Source organism: Rhinopithecus bieti, unplaced genomic scaffold (genome assembly GCF_001698545.2).
Source record: "Rhinopithecus bieti isolate Rb0 unplaced genomic scaffold, ASM169854v2 scaffold_11515, whole genome shotgun sequence".
Taxonomy (NCBI): Eukaryota; Metazoa; Chordata; class Mammalia; order Primates; family Cercopithecidae; genus Rhinopithecus; species Rhinopithecus bieti.
In genome coordinates, this window is record NW_016806755.1 from 159,415 (window position 1) to 176,812 (window position 17,398).

General features: G+C 54.3%; 1 protein-coding gene across 2 annotated transcripts; it reads right to left on the reverse strand.

Annotated features, from left to right (window-relative positions):
* Window positions 1-2,851: 2,851 nt before the first annotated feature.
* On the reverse strand, window positions 2,852-12,635 carry LOC108533124 (synaptotagmin-15). Of its 2 annotated transcripts, none has more exons than XM_017877525.1 (8): window positions 12,482-12,635; window positions 11,285-11,489; window positions 10,641-10,783; window positions 9,483-9,778; window positions 7,757-7,927; window positions 7,054-7,174; window positions 5,891-6,070; window positions 2,852-4,104 (listed from the first exon to the last, which is right to left on the reverse strand). In XM_017877525.1, exons 1-8 carry the CDS (start codon window positions 12,486-12,488, stop codon window positions 3,962-3,964), a joined length of 1,266 nt encoding a protein of 421 aa, XP_017733014.1. In that variant the 5' UTR covers window positions 12,489-12,635; the 3' UTR covers window positions 2,852-3,961. The 2 variants fall into 2 exon arrangements, with proteins under 2 accessions (XP_017733014.1, XP_017733015.1); XM_017877526.1 differs by having other exon boundaries at window positions 11,285-11,484; window positions 12,482-12,615.
* Window positions 12,636-17,398: the final 4,763 nt, after the last annotated feature.

Here is a 17,398-nt window from a genome sequence, read left to right on the forward strand (position 1 = left end):
TTATCCAGACTGGAGTGCAGTGGCATGAACATGACTCACTTCAGCCTTAACCTCCTGGGGTTAAGCAATACTCCTGCCCCAGCCCTCCAAGTAGCTGGGACAACAGGCGTGTGACACCACACCTGGCTAATTTTTGTGGTTTTTGTAGAGACCGAGTTTCACCACGTTGGTCTCAAATTCCTGAGCTCGGGTGATTTACCTGTCTTGGCCTTCCAAAATGCTGGGATAATAGATGTGAGCCACTGTGCCCAACTTAAATCTAAATTTTATTTTATTTTATGGCCATGTTCCCTCTAATAAATCTAAATTTTAAATAAATAAGTCCAAGTATTATTGTGTTTATGTGTATAAAACCGCATATACACACAAACGCATACATACCCTGCTGGTTTCTATTACAAGAATGTACGTTTGGTTTGACATTCAACAGTCAATTAGTTTAAGTCATCACATCCAAAGAATAAAGGAGAAAAAATTATTTCGAAAAGTGCAGAATAAGTATTTGAGAGAAATTTAACCTCATTTGTGATTTTTTAAAAAAATCTTTTTAACAGCTTGAGAATATATGTTCATAAGTATATTAAAAATCCTATAGCAACCATCAAACTTCATGGTGAATATTGACAACTCTCCCCATGCCCCACCCAGCACCCCTGAGATTGAGGATGAGACAAGAATAATATCCACTATCACTACTTATAGTCAGCATTTGCTGGAGGTCCTAGCCACTGCAATTTGTATACCAATTTTAAATCTTGCAACCTTGCTGAATATATCAGCTCTAGCTTAAGATTTTCCATAGACAAGATTATGTCATGTGCAGATATCATTTTACTTCTTCCTTTATGATCCCGATCCCTTTTATTTCTTTTTGTTGTCTGATTGCTCAGCCACTGCAGTTCGGCAAGAGATAAATAAGGTATACAGATTAAGAAAGGAAGAAATAAAACTATCATTCACAGATGACATGATTATACAAAAATAATCTGCAAATTATTATAATTTAAATGAATTACGCAAGGCCACTCACTGGATAACAAGGTCAACATAGTTTTGTAGCAACAGAATCTGTATATACTAGCCATAAACAAATATAAAATGCCTAAGAATAGATCTATTGAAGGATGTGCAAGAACACTTTACTGAAAACCACAAAAATAGTTCTAAGAAACATACAAAAGACTTAAAGAAGTGAAGAGATATACCATGTTAGTGAACAGGAAGATTGAAGATTTTAACCATGTCAAATGGCCCCCAAACTGTTCTACATAATCAATTAAATCCAATCAAATTCTAGCACTTTACTTTGTGGAAATTGACTAGCTGATTCTAAAGTGTTTTATGAAACTGTAAAGGGCTTCTTTCTTCTGGAGCTGCCTTGTGGACAGGATCTGAAACAACCCAGGCCAGGTCTCTCTGGTCCACGGGAAGCACGCATATGCTTTTTGCTCTGACTACGTCTGTAGAGAACAGCCCAAACAACAACCGTCTCCCCTTCAGAGCAGAGAGCCTGCTAGTCTCTTGCCATTTAGATTTTTCAGGGATGAGTCGGAGATACCAGACTACTCTGTCCTGCAGAAAAGGATACTTATCAACTTTTCCTAGTGGCCCTAGAAAAGTCACTGCTAGGCTGGGCGCGGTGGCTCAAGCCTGTAATCCCAGCACTTTGGGAGGCCGAGATGGGCAGATCACGAGGTCAGGAGATCAAGACCAGCCTGGCTAACATGGTGAAACCCCGTCTCTACTTAAAAAAAATATAAAAAACCAGCTGGGCGAGGTAGCGGGCGCCTCTAGTCCCAGCTACTCGGGAGGCGGAGCTTGCAGTGAGCTGAGATCCGGCCACTGCACTCCAGCCTGGGCCACAGAGCGAGACTCCGTCTCAAAAAAAAAAAAAAAAAAAAAAGAAAAGTCACTGCTAGTCAGAAATCTCAACTTGGAATGTGGGGGTGGCTGGCATCTGTTGGGATATCAGATGAAACAGAAATAGTTCCACTGTAGTGGCCTGCTCTGTAAACATACAGAGAACCCCTATTATGTGTGTGCTGTGAAACTATTAGAAACTACAGCTTTGTGGACTACTTTGAAAATGTGCAAGTGGGCCGGGCACGGTGGCTCACGCCTGTAATCCCAGCACTTTTGGAGGCCAAGGCGGGTGGATCATGAGGTCAGGAGATCGAGACCTTCCTGGCTAACATAGTGAAACCCCATCTCTACTTAAAAATACAAAAAATTAGCTGGGCATGGTGGTAGACGCCTGTAGTCTCAGCTACTTGGGAGGCTGAGGCAGGAGAATGACATAAGTAAACCCGGGAGGCAGAGCTTGCAGTGAGCCTACATCGCGCCACTGCACTCCAGCTTGGGCAACAGAGCGAGACTCCGTCTCAAAAAAAAAAAAAAAAAAAAAAGAAAGAAAGAAAAAAGAAAGAAAATGTGCAAGTGAAATAAGTGACAAAAAGCAAACACAAGATATTCTGTCCATATGAACCACTGCCAGGCGATACTCGTATTTGTAGATTGACAGAAACTGGAGGTGGAGTTAAAGAGGTACAAACTCAGTATTAACATTCATTGCCTCTTTTGCTAAAGTTGTTTCACTGCATAAGAAAAAGATATTGGTCAGGCCAAGTGCAGTGACTTAAGCCTGTAATCCCAGCACTTTGGGAGGCTGAGGCGGGTGGATCACCTGAGGGCAGGAATTTGAGACCAGCCTGGCCAACATGGTAAAATTCCGTCTCTACTAAAAATAAAAAAATTAGCCAGGCATGGTGGCAGGCACCAGTAATCCCAGCTACTTGGGAGGCTGAGGCAGGAGAATCGCTTGAACCTGGGAGGCGGAGGTTGCAGTGAGCGGAGATCACGCCATTGCACTCCAGCCTGGGTGACAAGAGGGAAACCCCGTCTCAAAAAAATAAAAGAAAAAAAAGAAAAAGAAGGAAAAAAAAGAGAAAGAGATACTGGTTCCATGTTCTCTTCCAGTTATGCAAAACAACGTGTTGACGTGCAGGCTGCACAGTGCCAGGTGCAAATACACACTGCCTGTTACGGTAACTGTGACAAGCACAAGGGCTGCCCACTAGCTTGAGTGCAACTTCTGGGGAATTGATGGGAGTGATTTATGGGTACTTCCTTCTTAACAAATTTTACATCAATACTGCAACACAACAATCTCAGCCCTGTGGGCTATACCATAGCCACATGCTTTCACCATTTCCTGCGCAAAGGGAGAGCCCAGGAACTGAATGCTGTTAATCAGGGAGAGCATAGAAACAGCAGCAGAACAGCTGGAGAACCAGGGCTGTGTGGTTTTGGACTGTGGGGAGGGTGGGCCACGGGCAGACTTGACACAATGTGGGAGGGCATTTGACACAGCCCCATGGAGGACCTAATGCTTGGGGAGGCCCTCACCCAGCACAGTGAGCCACGTCGACACTTGGTGCCTGAGCGTGCTGCTCACAGCGCTCTCCGTATTTTCCCCATAACAGCATGTTTTTTCTGCCAGGCAGAAGGCAGAGAAACCCTGGCTGAAAAAGCAGCAAGGGTCATCGACTGCATGAACACATCATCAGCTTTTCCAGATGGAGACACCCAAGTTTACCCTGCACATCCATTCAGTAGGTAGAGCTGGGTCATCCCTAAACAGGATCTTTCTTCTGAGCACCTGAGATTCTGGTCCAAATTAGGGCTGTGAGGACCAGAAGCTGGGATTCTGAACCCAGGCAGCCCCGCGGGTAAGGAGGAGGGAGTGTGTCGGAAGGCTGTATGGCCAGAGCTGCTGACTGGGCCAGGGCTTCTTTGTCCCCTCTTCTCTCCTGCACATCAGCACTCACGTTCCCCTGGCTCGGGCTGGCCTGGCAGCTCAGGGAGCTGTTGGATGAAACGTCCATGCTTGTGGCTGTGACTGTCACGTGCAATTGTGAGGACAGTCGGCTCCCAAAGTGGAACCGCAGTGCTGAGCGAAGGGTCAGGGCTCCGTGATGCGGCAGAGCGCGTGCCAGCGCTTCACCAGCTCCTTGGGCTTGCTGAGCATCTCGTCCCAGTGCTCCAGCTCTCTGCCACGGGTGTACATGTAGGGGCCCACCACCACTCGGCCCAGCTGCTGGCTCTCTGCAGGGGAGGGAGAGCACCAGTGTGTTCCTGAGCACAGAAGTCACGTCCCCAGTGACCTCCCTTCCTCCCTCCTCTTCCCCAGGAGGAAGCAGTAACTTCCCTCCTCTCTGAGTGGGAGCTGACAGCCCCCAAAGCGGCCCTGCCTTTGCTCTGCTGCTGGAAGGGCTGCTTCTCCCCCTGGGAGATTGGGAGGAAGGAGAGCCCTAAAAGAGACTCTCTCTTTGAGGGCCACCAGCTCTGCCCCACACCCTTCTGTAGGGCCATATTAAGTCTACCTTATGTCAAAGAACTGAGGGAGGAAAGAGCCCCTCTAGAAAGAAGGCCTCGGCCGGCCGTCAGAGAGTAAGTACATTCAGCAGTAACGTTCACTGGCCACCATGGAGAAGGGTCTTAAGTCCAGGCTGTTTGGCCAGCTGTGGCCTGATGGCTCTGTTTCCCCAGAGTGGCGGTGGGTGCTGCAGTGTGGGGTAGTGTGAGAAAGCTGGCTGACAGGACTCACCCAGAACCCCAAAGGCTCATCTAGAGGGCAGGAGGAACCTCAGAGCACCAGGTCCCCAGGCTAGTGGCAGCCCTGCTCCTTCCCACTCTCTCGGGTGATTTGCTCCAGGAGGGGGCAGCAGAGGCCATTGCTTAACCTCTTTCTTTTTCTTTTCTTTTCTTTTTTTTCTTTTTTTAAATTTTTTTTACTTTTTTATTTTTTAATTTTTGACAGAGTCTCGCTCTGTCGACAGGCTGGAGTACAGTGGCACGATATTGGCTCACTGCAACCTCTGCCTCACGGGTTCAAGCAATTTTCCTGCCTCAGCCTCCCGAGTAGTTGGGACTATAGGCATGCACCACTACACCCAGCTAACTTTTGTATTTTTAGTAGAGATGGAATTTTGCCATGTTGGCCAGGATGGTCTTGATCTCTTGACTTCGTGATCCACCCCTCTCAGCCTCCCAAAGTGCTTAGGATTATAGGCGTGCACCACTGTGCCCAGCCAACCTCTTTCTTTCTTTTTTTGAGACGGAGTCTCATTCTGTCACCCAGGCTGGAGTGCAGTGGTGCATCTTGGCTCACTGAAACCTCTGCCTCCCGGGTTCATGCCATTTTCCTGCCTCAGCCTCCCAAGTAGCTGGGACTACAGGCGCCTGCCACCACGCCTAGCTAATTTTTTGTATTTTTAGTAGAGACGGGGTTTCACCATGTTAGCCAGGATGGTCTCGATCTCCTGACCTCGTGATCTGCCTACCTCGGCCTCCCAGAGGGCTGGGATTACAGGCGTGAGCCACTGTACCTGGCCCCCCCTTTTTTTTTTTTTGACAGATTCAGCAGCCTCGCCTTCTGGGTTCAAGAGATCCTCCCGCCTCAGCCTCCCAAGTGGCTGGGATTACAAGCATGTGCCACCATGCCCAGCTCATTACTGTATTTTTAGTAGAGACGGGAGTTTCACCGTGTTGGCCAGGCTGGTCTTGAGCTCCTGAGCTCAAGTAATCCACCCGCCTTGGCCTCCCAAGGTGCTGGGATTACAGACGTAAGCCACCATGTTAACCTGTTTCTAAGGTGCCACAGACAAAGCTCAACCGGACTAAAGCTGGGCATGAAACCCAGGCTTCCTGCTGGCAAGCTGTGTGTCCTTGGGCAAGTATTTCAGCCTCTCTGAGCACTACTTTCCTTAACCAGGGAGGGAGCTCGTACAGCTCCTTCCGAGGTCAGGACAGGAGGCATTTCCTCTGCCTGAACACTTGGCAGCCCCTTGTGGTCCCTGTCCCAGCAGCCCGGGGTGGGGTGCGGTCTTACTGTCCCCTTCCGTGTTCTGCACCACGGTCAGGCTGAGGCTAGCGGTATCCAACTCGGTGGCATCGGCCTTGAAGCTGAAGGTCTCATTGTACACAGGATTGATGGAGCCCAGCACAGCTGAAGTCTTCTTGCACTTGACAAACTTGTTGTGGTTCATCAGAGACACTTTGACAAACACACCTGGGGAACAGTGAGCACTAGTGGGCTGGCAGAGGCAGGCGGGAGCCGAGCCCCTGCCTATGGGAGGTCCGGCAAGGAGGGCACGTGCCCAAGCTAGGTGCCAGGGCCCCACCCCTCACACAGTGCTGTGGCCCCACGGGCGTGACCAGAGGAAGCCGGCTGAGTGCACTGCCCTGCAGCCTAGGCGGGGCTCCACTCCCTTCCTTTTCCTTCCTCTTTGCATCAAGAAAGTACCCACGGCTCCGGCAGGCCCTGGTTTACCAGAGCCTGGCACCACATGCCTGTCCCTCCCTGTTGGGGGGCCGCTCACTGGGTCCCCAGGCTCCCTGGGGCCCCTTAAACACCTTGTACAGAGAGTTAAGATTTGGTGGGTGAGGGTCAGAGTCACAGTGGAAGGTCTGGATCCTGCCTGGCTTACGGTGACCCCAGACGTGAACACAAACAGGTGACTGATCGCCACCACCTCACTGGGGTGCGTGGGATGTGTGGGGTGAGCCCAAATGGGGTGGGACGTGTGGGGTGAGCCAAGGCCTCGCCTCCTGCAGCTCCTGTGTTCTGGGAGGCCAAGCATCAGTGCCCATGGAGTCGGGAGCCCTTCCCCTGGGGGGAGGGAGGTGTGGGCCTCACCCTTGAGGAACTGGACCCACGTAGCTGATGGGAATGTGGAGGTGGATGCAGACATGACAGTTCAAAGAGCCAAGACGCTGCCTCAGGAAACAGCAGGGGCAGGGCCTGGTATTGTGGTTGGGTTAGAACCCTTAGTTGGGGAGGCCGAGGAGATGCAGCTTTGGGTTCAACATAGGAAGAGGCTTCCTGCACCAGAACTGTCTACTGAGGGAGAGCATGTCTTGTGAGGTAGTGAGCACTCCGTGATAGGGTGTATGCAAGCAGAAACTGGACGGTCAGGGGTGAGGTCGGACTGTAGCCCCAGGCTGTAAGCTCAGTGGGCGGGACCTTCCCCAGGAGGAAAGGGAGGAACTCACTGACAATGCCTCTGTCCTCCTGGAGCTGAAGGCCCCTGGCACGTAGCACAACCACCGTCAGGCGGCTCAGGTAGTCGTTGTAGCTGAGGCAGAACTGGAGGTCGCCAAACTCCGAGGGGGGCTGGGGAGGCCAAGGTGGAAGCACCCCACCCTGTTACTCTGGCAGGTGCTGAAAACCCCCAGAGAGCTTCCCGCTTCCTCCCAGCCGTCCATGCGACACACTCACATGGTCCCCTTTGAATTCCACTGCCATTTTAAGGACAGGGCAACTGTGGTCTGGAGAGTTTAAGGGGCTTGTGCAGTCCTGTGGACCAGAGCTAAGGAGTCACACCCAGGTCTGAGCCAGCTGGGGCCTTCCCGGGGATGGTGGGCTGGGGGAAACATTTCCCTGGGCTGGACCATTTGTGGTGTCACCTCTCACAGCTGTCTGACCTAGATGGGAATCCAAATGTGGATATTTCAGGTTGCTCCAGGGAGTCTGATGGCCAGTGTGACAACAGGACCTCAAGCAGCCCCTCCCTGTCCAGGGGCAGGTCTGTTCCCCTCTGTCCCATGCTGCTCAGGGCCTAGGCCCTCCTCCCTGAGTCACTGTTATAGGGTGGTGTGCAGGATGCTGAGGGCTGACGCTGCCAGCAGGTGCTGGACCCTGTGCACACCTGCCGGCTGATGCTCAGTGGCACAGGCATGGTAACCTCGACCTTACCTCCAGGCTCTCGGCCTCCAGGTCTCTCCAGATGACACGCCGGCAGTCCCCTGCCAGGGTCTCATTCTTCAAGGGGAACAGCACCTGGCCCAGGAGCTGGTGCTTCCTCTGCCTGTCCACGTGGTAGACGGAGAACTTCAGCACCCTCTGGGTGACAGTCTTGCTGGACACCTAGGGGAGACAAGGACACTGGCCAGGGTCAGGAGTGGTGGTAGGGGATGGGATGGTGTGACTCGTTATTCTGGACATGGGTGCTTTTGAGAACGGGTGTCTCAACCAGGGACCCACACCCCAAACCTAGGGATTTTCAGGGGACCCTTCTTAGCAGCAGAGCTGTGTACCCCTGGAAAGTGGGGGTAGGTGCCAGGACCTTGCTATGCAGAGTGTGGTCCGAGGACCTGCAGCGTCCGTACACCACCGCCTGGAGCCCTGTTAGAAATGCAGGATCTTGGGCCCCAGCCCAGACCCATGAATTGGAATCTGCCGTTTAACCGGAGCACCGAGTGACACGGCTGCAAGGTGAGTGTGGCCCCGCCACCACCCAGCGCTGTAGCAAAGGCCCAGGAGCCTGGGCACCGGCCTGTCTCTGCTGTCAGAGCTGGGCATACCAGTCCTCCCCTCCCTGAGATTTGGCTTCCTCGCCTGTGAAATGGGGGTCATGGGTCTTCCTCTCTGGTTGTAAAACCCCAATCACAGTGTCTGACCTACAGCAGATGGCCCATTAATATTGATTTTCTTCTCTTTCCCCTTCTCCCTTTCCCCCTTCCCTCTGGAGGCACAGAGGGACTGGATCAAGTTGGGGCAAGATAGAGTGGGTAAGTGATGAGCCAAGAAAAATTATCCTGCAAGCAAGATGTGTCGCACGTCAGCAAGGCTGCAGCCTTGGATTCTGACGTCTGGAGAAGAGCGATTCACCTCTGAATTCTTACAGCCCTGGCCTCAGAAAGACGGCCCGGGACCAGGCCTGATGGCACCCCTCTTCCCAGCTCTCAGCCAGGGCGGAAGGCACAAGTGATGGGCCTGGCCTCAGCAGTCACATTGCTCCTGAAAGCTGACTGGCTGCACCTCACCTCTTGGCTAGCTTGCCACCCAGCTCTTGAGAACATGTTTGTCCAAGGCCTCTTGGCAGGTCTCGATGGCTACTTCCCCAAGGGCCCCCAGTCACCTGCTAAGGCTCCCAGGCCCCTGTGAAACTGGCTGGGTGCCCCAACAGCCTCTCCACTTCCACAGCCTGAGCCGGCCAGCCCAAAGTGCAGCAAGGCACCACACCTACCTTGGGAGGGTACTTGGGCCCCCGCCCTGGCCTCTTACAGCACAGGAAGCTCCTGCACTCACGCTAAGGCCCGTCTTTTGCCCTCCTTGGATAAACTTGCCAGAAACCCCATACTGCTCCACGCCTTTGGGATAATTCCCCTGAGCCCCATAGGCCAGGGCCTGGCATTCAGTAGTTGCTCTAAAATTGTGTTTTCACCCACTCTCCTCCAGGCAGTCAGGACAGGGGAGCCCAGGCCTCTGGTCACTACTCACCAAGTCTCTCCCCTGCCTCTCTATCAGGGATCGGCTCCGATAGGCCTTAACCTAGCAGGCTAGGTAAAGCAGAGCTGGTGGCATCAAGGGTCCCGGGGGCTGCAGGGCCCTGGCTGGTAGGAGGCTCAGCTCTCCTGCAGGTCTGCACCTTCCCAGCAACGCGGAGGGCACCAGACCCTGCCTTCTTCAGAGGCTGTACCTGGAAGATGAAGTGCTCGTCAAACTGCGGGTTGGAGGTTTTGCGTTTGGTCTTGGACTGGAGGAAGCGCCGTTCATCGGGCAGCAGGTAGAGCTTCACCAGGGGGCTGCAGGTCTCCGAGGGGGCTTGCAGGTGCCGTGCCTTGATCAAGCCCACCAGCAGCCGCTCAGCCTCCTGCTCATATTCCACCGAGAACCACAGCCGCCCCAGGCAGCCGGCAGGGAAGTCGGTCTCACTTTTGTCCTCTGGGAACTTGTACAGCTCTGGGTTGATAGCCCCTACCATACATGCATCTCCTGTAACAGAGGATGGGAAGGCTGACAGGCCAGAGGAAGGCAAGGCAGGGGCATGGGAGACAGTGGCAAGTTCTGGGCACCCACCCCATCCTGGCCCATCCCTCTCTGCTGAGCCTCAGCTAGCCTGACCACATCTGCCCCACTCTCCTCACCAGGCTAAACACATCCCCTCTCTCTGGTGCAGCTCCTCCAGGAAACCTTCTCAGCATGAAGGCATTGCATGGCCAGGCTGGGGATCCTAGCAGAGTCCTGCCTCCTGGGATTGGCCTCCATCCTTGGAGGTCAGGACCTGTTTCAAGGACACAGTGCCCATCACCTGGCCTGGCCCCCTTCCATGGTGTCCAGGGCATGACTCAGTGATAAAGCATTGCCTTTCTTCTTCCTCTTCAAATTAGAAGGGCCAAGGTGATTAATGGGTGGCTCCTGGGATGGTCTTTTGGTAGATCTTCAGGGCAAAGAGATGGCAGAAAGCTGTGCTTGCAACCCCTACCATTCTGTCCTCTTGTTCAACCAACCCATCACCCTAGAGTGGGAGCCAGCACGAGTTCTGTACACGGCATGCCTGGGTTCCAATCCCAGTCTGTTGCTTACAGCCTGTTTGTGACTATGTAAAATGGGGTGATAATTCCTCCGCCCCAGAGTCATGGTGAGGTCTCACCCCGAATCAGCACCCAAGGCCATATCTCACCCTCATGGGGTGCAGCAAGCACTTCATAAATGAAAACACCCAGAAACAGTGGTCCCTGGGCAACCCTGTCATCCCTGGCTGGTTCAGGTTGTGTTCCAGAGCCAAGCTGGTGAAACCAGATGGGGCCACCTGAGCAGACCCTGACTTCTGGGCAGCCCTGGCAGGGACACTCACCAAGGCCGCCACTGGGGGTGTGAGGCAGAAGCTCTGATGCCAGGCAGGAGTCCCATGGGGCATGGGTCCACTCTCCACTGTGCAGGGGCACCCAATCTCGGCCTTGAAGGGAAGGGGGCACCACGAATGGCACATCTGGTGGCCTGTCCAGAGTCAGGGAGACAACATGTAGGTAGCAAGTAAATGGTGTGGTCTCAGAGCACTTAGCCAAGGCGGCTGAGCACCAGGGGCTAGAGGAAGAAAAGCCATCAGGAGCCAGGAATAGGCCAGGGCACCATTTTCTGGGCCCATATCAGGCAACACACATACACACACACACATACACATACACAGCAGTGGGATTTGGAGAAGGAACACAGCCCCTGACAGTGTCAGTCAGTCTGGGTTTGAATTCCTGTTCTGCCACTTACTAATTGTGTTCTCTGGACCTGTTGCTTATGTGCACTAAGCCTCAGTTCCCTCACCTGGAACATGGATTTCATAATACCTGCCTAATAGCTGATGTGAGGTTTCTGGGGTTTCTTTGTGATAGCTCCCAGCACCGAAGCAGCATAGAATAGGCACTCCCATAAACAGAACTTTCCTTTGCGACCCCACCCCAAGGGAAATTCCAGGGGCCCACTTGGCCCCACATCCTGCCTCACCTGCTCAGTTGGGTCCTAGCATGCGGCTGGCAGGGCCTGTCCTGCTGCCCACTGGAGGCGGCTGCGCTGGCCATGGCTGGTGTCCCAGGCAGCTCCTCATAGGTGAGGGTGGCACAGAACCTTCTCCACAGACAGCAGCTTGCCCCGATCAACAGCAGCAGCAGCAGCCCCCCGATGGTGCCCCCAATCACCAGGGCCAGCTGCTCTGGGGGCAGAGACCACCAGTACTATGATGCCTGCCTGGGAAAGCCACTCTCCCTCACAGCCCTGGCCTGCTGGGGCAGAACTGGGGCAGCAACCCTGCCTCTGGGTTTGATCTCAGGAGTGATAGGAGCAGGTCTGTGGGGGGAGGGGTTCCAGGAGGGGTGCTGCTGGCTGGGTTCCGCCAGCTCTCAGAGGAGAAGCTGTTTACCCCAGGGTCTGAGGGCCCTGGGCAGAACCTTCTGGTTTTCCTTGGAAAACAGCTGGCCCTGCCCTTGGGATTCTGGCTTAAAGAAGCCATTTCCTTGCGCTTCCGAGTAGAAATCAAACCTGCCCTCACCAGAACCTCCATATCCCCTGGGCTCCTGTTGAGGCCAGGAGGGGAGCTGGGGTGTGGACGCAGTCAGTAAAGGAAAGCCCTGAAAGATAACTTCCTCCCGGTCTGCAATCAGACATCTACCCTCTGGGGCCCTGGAACCTGCTACAAGGCTGGACTCTTCTCTAACACCCGCTCCCTTCCCTAGCCCTCTATCAAGGTGAGCATGCTCTTAGGGGAGTTGGTGGGAGGCGGTGGACGGGGTGGGGAGGAGGAGGGGACAAGGCCCCTTTGTTGCTGGCCCTCACATGTCCTCATTTGGGGGACCCAGGAGGCTTCGCCCCGGGGGTGCTCAGACGCTGGGTTCCAACCCCTGGGACCTGGGTAGGGCCAAAAAGGTGACTCCCTTAGGGTGACGTGCGGCCGCGGGGCATCCCGGTCTCAGGGATCTGGACTGGGTGGGGTGGTGAGAAGGCTGGACCTCCCCCCCACACCTCCTAAGCCGCAACTGACCGCGAGGAACGGGCCTCAGCTTCCATTCCATCCCAGCGCCCCTCCAGGAGCGCGCCGAGGCAGGGCAGGGCAGGCGATGCGCCCCAGCGGGGGCGGCGGGGCGGAGGCAAGTGCTGGAAGGATCGTAGAGGGGCCAGGGCCGGGCTGGGGAGGCGAGGCTCGCTTACCCGCCATGGTGTTGCTCCCGCAGGCTGGTCTCTCCGGTCTGGGCGGCTGGGGCTGGGCTGCCAGGCCCGCTCTTAAAGCGCAGCGGGGCGCCGTCGGGCGGGCGCGGGGGCGGTCCGTGGTGGCGCTGGTGCCTCGCTGCGGCGCGGGGAGCCGCTCAGTGCACGGCAGGGGCAGGGACCCAGCGCCCCGAGGCCGCAGCCCCGCCCCAGCCCAGCCCTGGCCCAGGCCCAGGTCCGGAGGTGGAGGGGCGCAGAGCCGACCGTGAGCTCCTGGAAACCCCAGGGCTCGGGCCAGGGCGGGTCCCGGGCGCCAGTGCCAGGGGCGCCCGGGGTTCCCTGCAGCTTGGGGCAGGGTGGGGTGAGAGGACCACCCCCATCCCAGAGAGCAGAGCTACAACCTTCACCACCACGTCTGACACAGGGCTCCGCCCCCGACCCCTCACACCTGGTGACCAGGACTGAGCCCCCTTCCTCCCAGATTCTCCGCAAGCGGAGGCCCCTCCAGGTGCAGCTCCAACCCCGGCTCGAGGGAGCCTTCCCGGATCCCCGGGCAGAGTCTCCCCGCGGTTCCCGGGCCCCAGCGCTGCCCGCCTGACGGCGTTGGGCAGGGATGCGGCGCTCGCTCACCCGTTCGCTCTCAGCGGACAAAACCGCGAGAGGTCGAGAGCAAGATTCTGGAGCGGGTTCTAGAAGCTCCTGGGTTCCAACTCAGGCTCCTCGCTCTCCGGCCCTGTGATTTGGGACAACTTAACGTCCGCACTCTGGGTTCAGTCTTCTTAGTTGTGTTAATGTCTGTGAGGGGGCTCTCGTAAGGGCGGCTGGCCTGCCGGTGACTTACGAAGTATGAAAGGAGCACTTAGAGAGGAGGAGCGGGGCGGCCCAACCCCTGTTACGGTGGTTATCGGATGGAGGCCAGCGTCTCCTGGGTCCCCTCTGTACCCCCAGCGCCTATTATTATGGTGATTGTTAGAATGCAGGGCCCGTGCCCACCAGTCCAGGCTGGCGAATGCGCCTTGCAGGAAAAGCTGGAGTAAGGTCGCTGCGCGTCCTCTCTGGTCACCCCGTGGCGCGCCCTGGCCGCACCCCTATGGTTCCCCCGCGGAGGCTCTGGTGGGCAGCGTCTGAGACCTCGAGGCGTCTGAGTGGGGACCGAAAGGAGTGTGTGTATCTGTGGTGCAGGGGAGTGTGTGTGTGGAGGGGGGTGGGGGTTGTGGGGGAGTGCGTGTTTTGGGGGGATGGGCCTTCTCGTTTTACAACCTTGAAGGTTGTGTCCAGAGTCATAGCCTGGGTCCCACACCCCCGCGTCACCTGTGCCTGTTCTAGGGGGCAGTGTGCGTGAGGCTCTACCCTGCCTGGGCTTTGGCTTACCTAAGACGGGGAGGGTGGTGAACTGGCATGCCCCACTGGGCCGGGTCTGGGAGCCCTCAGCGCCAAGGTGCAGAGGCCGCAGCCACTCCCCTTCTAGGGTCTGGACGGTGAAGGCATGAGAAGGCGGAGACCCAGGCCTCTTCACCCAGTAACTGTCCTCAGCTGTGCGCTTAACTGGCTCTCCACTCTACTTGGAGAGTCTGGGGTGTCTGGAGAATCCTCCCTCACTTCTGCTTTCCCGAGGTCACCATGGGGGCAGGTGTCTCAGGAAATGGGGTCTGGGTCCCACCGAAGACCTCGGGTCTGAGTTAGATGTCTGCATGCTTCTTGTTGCCCCTGCAACAAAGTACCACAGATTGAGTAGTTTAAGACACATGCTTATTATCTCACAGTTTTGGGGGTCAGGAATTTAAACTGGGTTGGCAGGGCCTGTGCCTTCTGGAGGCAAGGGAGCTGTTTCCCAGCGTTTCTAGCTCCTAGAGGCTGTCAGCTAGTGGCCCTTTCCTTTGTCTTCAAAGCCGGCAGCACAGCCTTTTTTTTTTTTTTTTTTTTTTTTTTTTTAACGACAGGTCCTGGTGTGTGGTGTTCCCCACCCTGTGTCCAAGGGTTCTTACTGTTCAATTCCCACATATGAGAGAGAACATGCAGTGTTTGGTTTTCTGTCCTTGTGGTAGTTTGCTCAGAATGATGGTTTCCAGCTGCATCCATGTCCCTACAAAGGACATGAACTCATCCATTTTTATGGCTGCATAGTATTCCATGGTGTATATGTGCCACATTTTCTTAACCCAGTCTGTCACTGATGGAAATTTGGGTTGGTTCCAAATCGTTGCTATTGTGAATAGTGCCACAATAAACATACGTGTGCATGTGTCTTTATAGCAGCATGATTTATAATCCTTTGGGTATATACCCAGTAATGGGATGGCTGGGTCAAATGGTATTTCTAGTTCTAGATCCTTGAGGAATCACCACACTGTCTTCCACAATGGTTGAACCAGTTTACAGTCCCACCAACAGTGTAAAAGTGTTCCTATTTCTCCACATCCTCTCCAGCACCTGTTGTTTTCTGACTTTTTTGTGATTGCCATTCTAACTTGTGTTATCTCATTGTGGTTTTGATTTGCATTTCTCTGAGGGCCAGTGATGATGAGCATTTTTTCATGTGTCTATTGGCTGCATAAATGTCTTCTTTTAGGAAGCGTCTGTTCATATCCTTTGCCCACTTTTTGATGGGGTTGTTTGATTTTTTCTTGTAAATTTGTTTAAGTTCTTTGTAGATTCTGGATATTAGCCCTTTGTCAGATGAGTAGATTGCAAAAATTTTCTCCCATTCTGTAAGTTGTCTGTTCACTCTGATGTTAGTTTCTTTTGCTGTGCAGAAGCTCTTTAGTTTAATTAGAACCCATTTCTCAGTTTTGGCTTTTGTTGCCTTTTCTAACCTCTCCTGCTCCGCGTCATTTCACATCAACTATTTCTGCCTCCCTCTTGTAAGGACCTCTGTGACTACATGAGGCTCATCAGATAATCCAGGATAACCACCCCCACCCATCTCAAGATCATTAACTTAATCACACCTGCAAAGCCCCTTTTGGGGTGCAGTCACAGGGTTGGGGGATGAGGACCTGATGTCTCTGGGACCATTGTGTGGACCATGTTGTCCATGCAGTACCCTGGGAGGGGTGGCTTACATTTCCCCTTCCTCTGTTTAAAGCTCAGTGTGCCTCAACACTGGACTCAGGCAGTTAGCAAGGCTCAGGGGACCCCTACATGGAACCCTTCAGCTATCCTGACCCCTTCCCCCAGCTGCCCTGCACCCCCACCTGCCCACCCCAATGGGGCATGGCATCCCACCCATACCAGCTGCCTCCATGATTGGGACCAAGCTGTACTCAGGCTGTTCTGGGGGTGGGGTTGGGTAGTAGGATGTTTTTTGAAAAGGGAATCCCTTCTGGCACCTCCTGAGTGCCAGGCCCAGAGTTGCCATCTCTCAACCCCCATGCTGTGCTTTTCCAAAGTCCGCATCTTTCTCTGTGTGGCCAAGTCCTGACAACTCTTCCTCCTCCGTCCATCTCTATCATGGCAAAAACCTTGCCCAGCCCTCCATCACCTCTCATCTGAGCTCTGTTTCAGATTCCATGCTGTACCCCCTTCCCAGCTGGTGTCTTCCAGGCTCCCCTCCCATTTTCATCCCTCCACCCTCCCCCCCATCTCTCTGCAGTGCTTGTGCCCAGACTGGTGCAGCTACTTCCACGGCTCTGCTTATGCACTGGGCTCTCCCACCATGCTGCTCTCTCCCTGTCTGAAATACTCAGTGCCCCTCCCACCCGCCTTCTCCACTGCTAATGTTTCAACATGAACCCCCAGCATCTTGTCTTCTGTGAAACCCTTCATCATCCCCTCCTTGTCCTCATGGTCTTTGCAGCTACCATGCTGAATATTGGACCCTGTGCCTGAGACTGATGCCCCACTCTTCCTGGCAACCCAGGGCCTCCATGAAGGCAGGGGGCCATGTCTTATTCAGCTTGGCATCCCTAGTATCCACCTCCAGGGCTGAGGCTGTGCTGAATGGCAGATGAAGGGCTTGTGCCATGGGGATGAGCTGCCCCAGCTTCTGCCCACGTTGTCCATGCATCATACACATCCTGGGCTCACAATTTAGGGCCCAACAGAAGCTCCCTGTCCTGGTCCTTCAGACCACCTTCTGGGGTCTGCAAAATCACGTTGCCAGCTCTATCTGCAAAATCCTTACACAGCCAGCCAGCCCACTAAGTTTTGAGTCAATCTTCCTCCACCAGAAGATGAGAGCAGGTGGCAGGAGGGAGCTCACCTTTCTTGCTGCTCCTGATGTTCTAAGCATTGCGATGCAGGCTTGATGTACATGATCCCATGGAGCCCTGCCTCATGTCTGCCCTGCAGGGTCATGACCACCTCCTCAGACAAGGAAACTGGATCAAAGAGGCTTCCTGGCCCACCCACTAAGTGGTGGAGCTAGACCTGGCACCTGGCTCCCTCAGTCCTTCTTCACCAGTGATCAGCTGTAGGGCAAGGATCCAGGAGACCCTCTCCTGTGGCCCTGACCATGAACCAGGCAAAGAGCCACAGGCACTTTGGGCAGCCTCCCCTCCATCCACTGCCCAGGGGCTCTGAGACCTGGCTGGTCTGGAGCCAGCTTCCAGAACAGAAAGGCATCCAGGGTCTGGCAGCAGCTCTGGCTCTGCTTCCTGTTTTCAGACCTTGTTCTTCCCCATGTCTCTGGAGCTGGGAAGCCTGGAAACAGCAGCAGATATGGGTTCTGTCTTTCATGGCCAAGCGGAAGTTATATTTCCATGGCAAAAGCACTTCCAAGGAGGGCTGCAGGAAGTCCAAGAGTTTAAAGACCTGCAAATGCCTGCAAGTGATTAATAATTCAGTGCAGCAGATGATTACGAGAAAGGCCACTTTCAATTAACCTTAAGAATCATCCCTGTCTAAGGAAGTGTCATCTCTCATCACTGAGGAACACAGAGGCCATAGCAGGATAAAGGCTACGCTGAGAAGCAGGTGGAA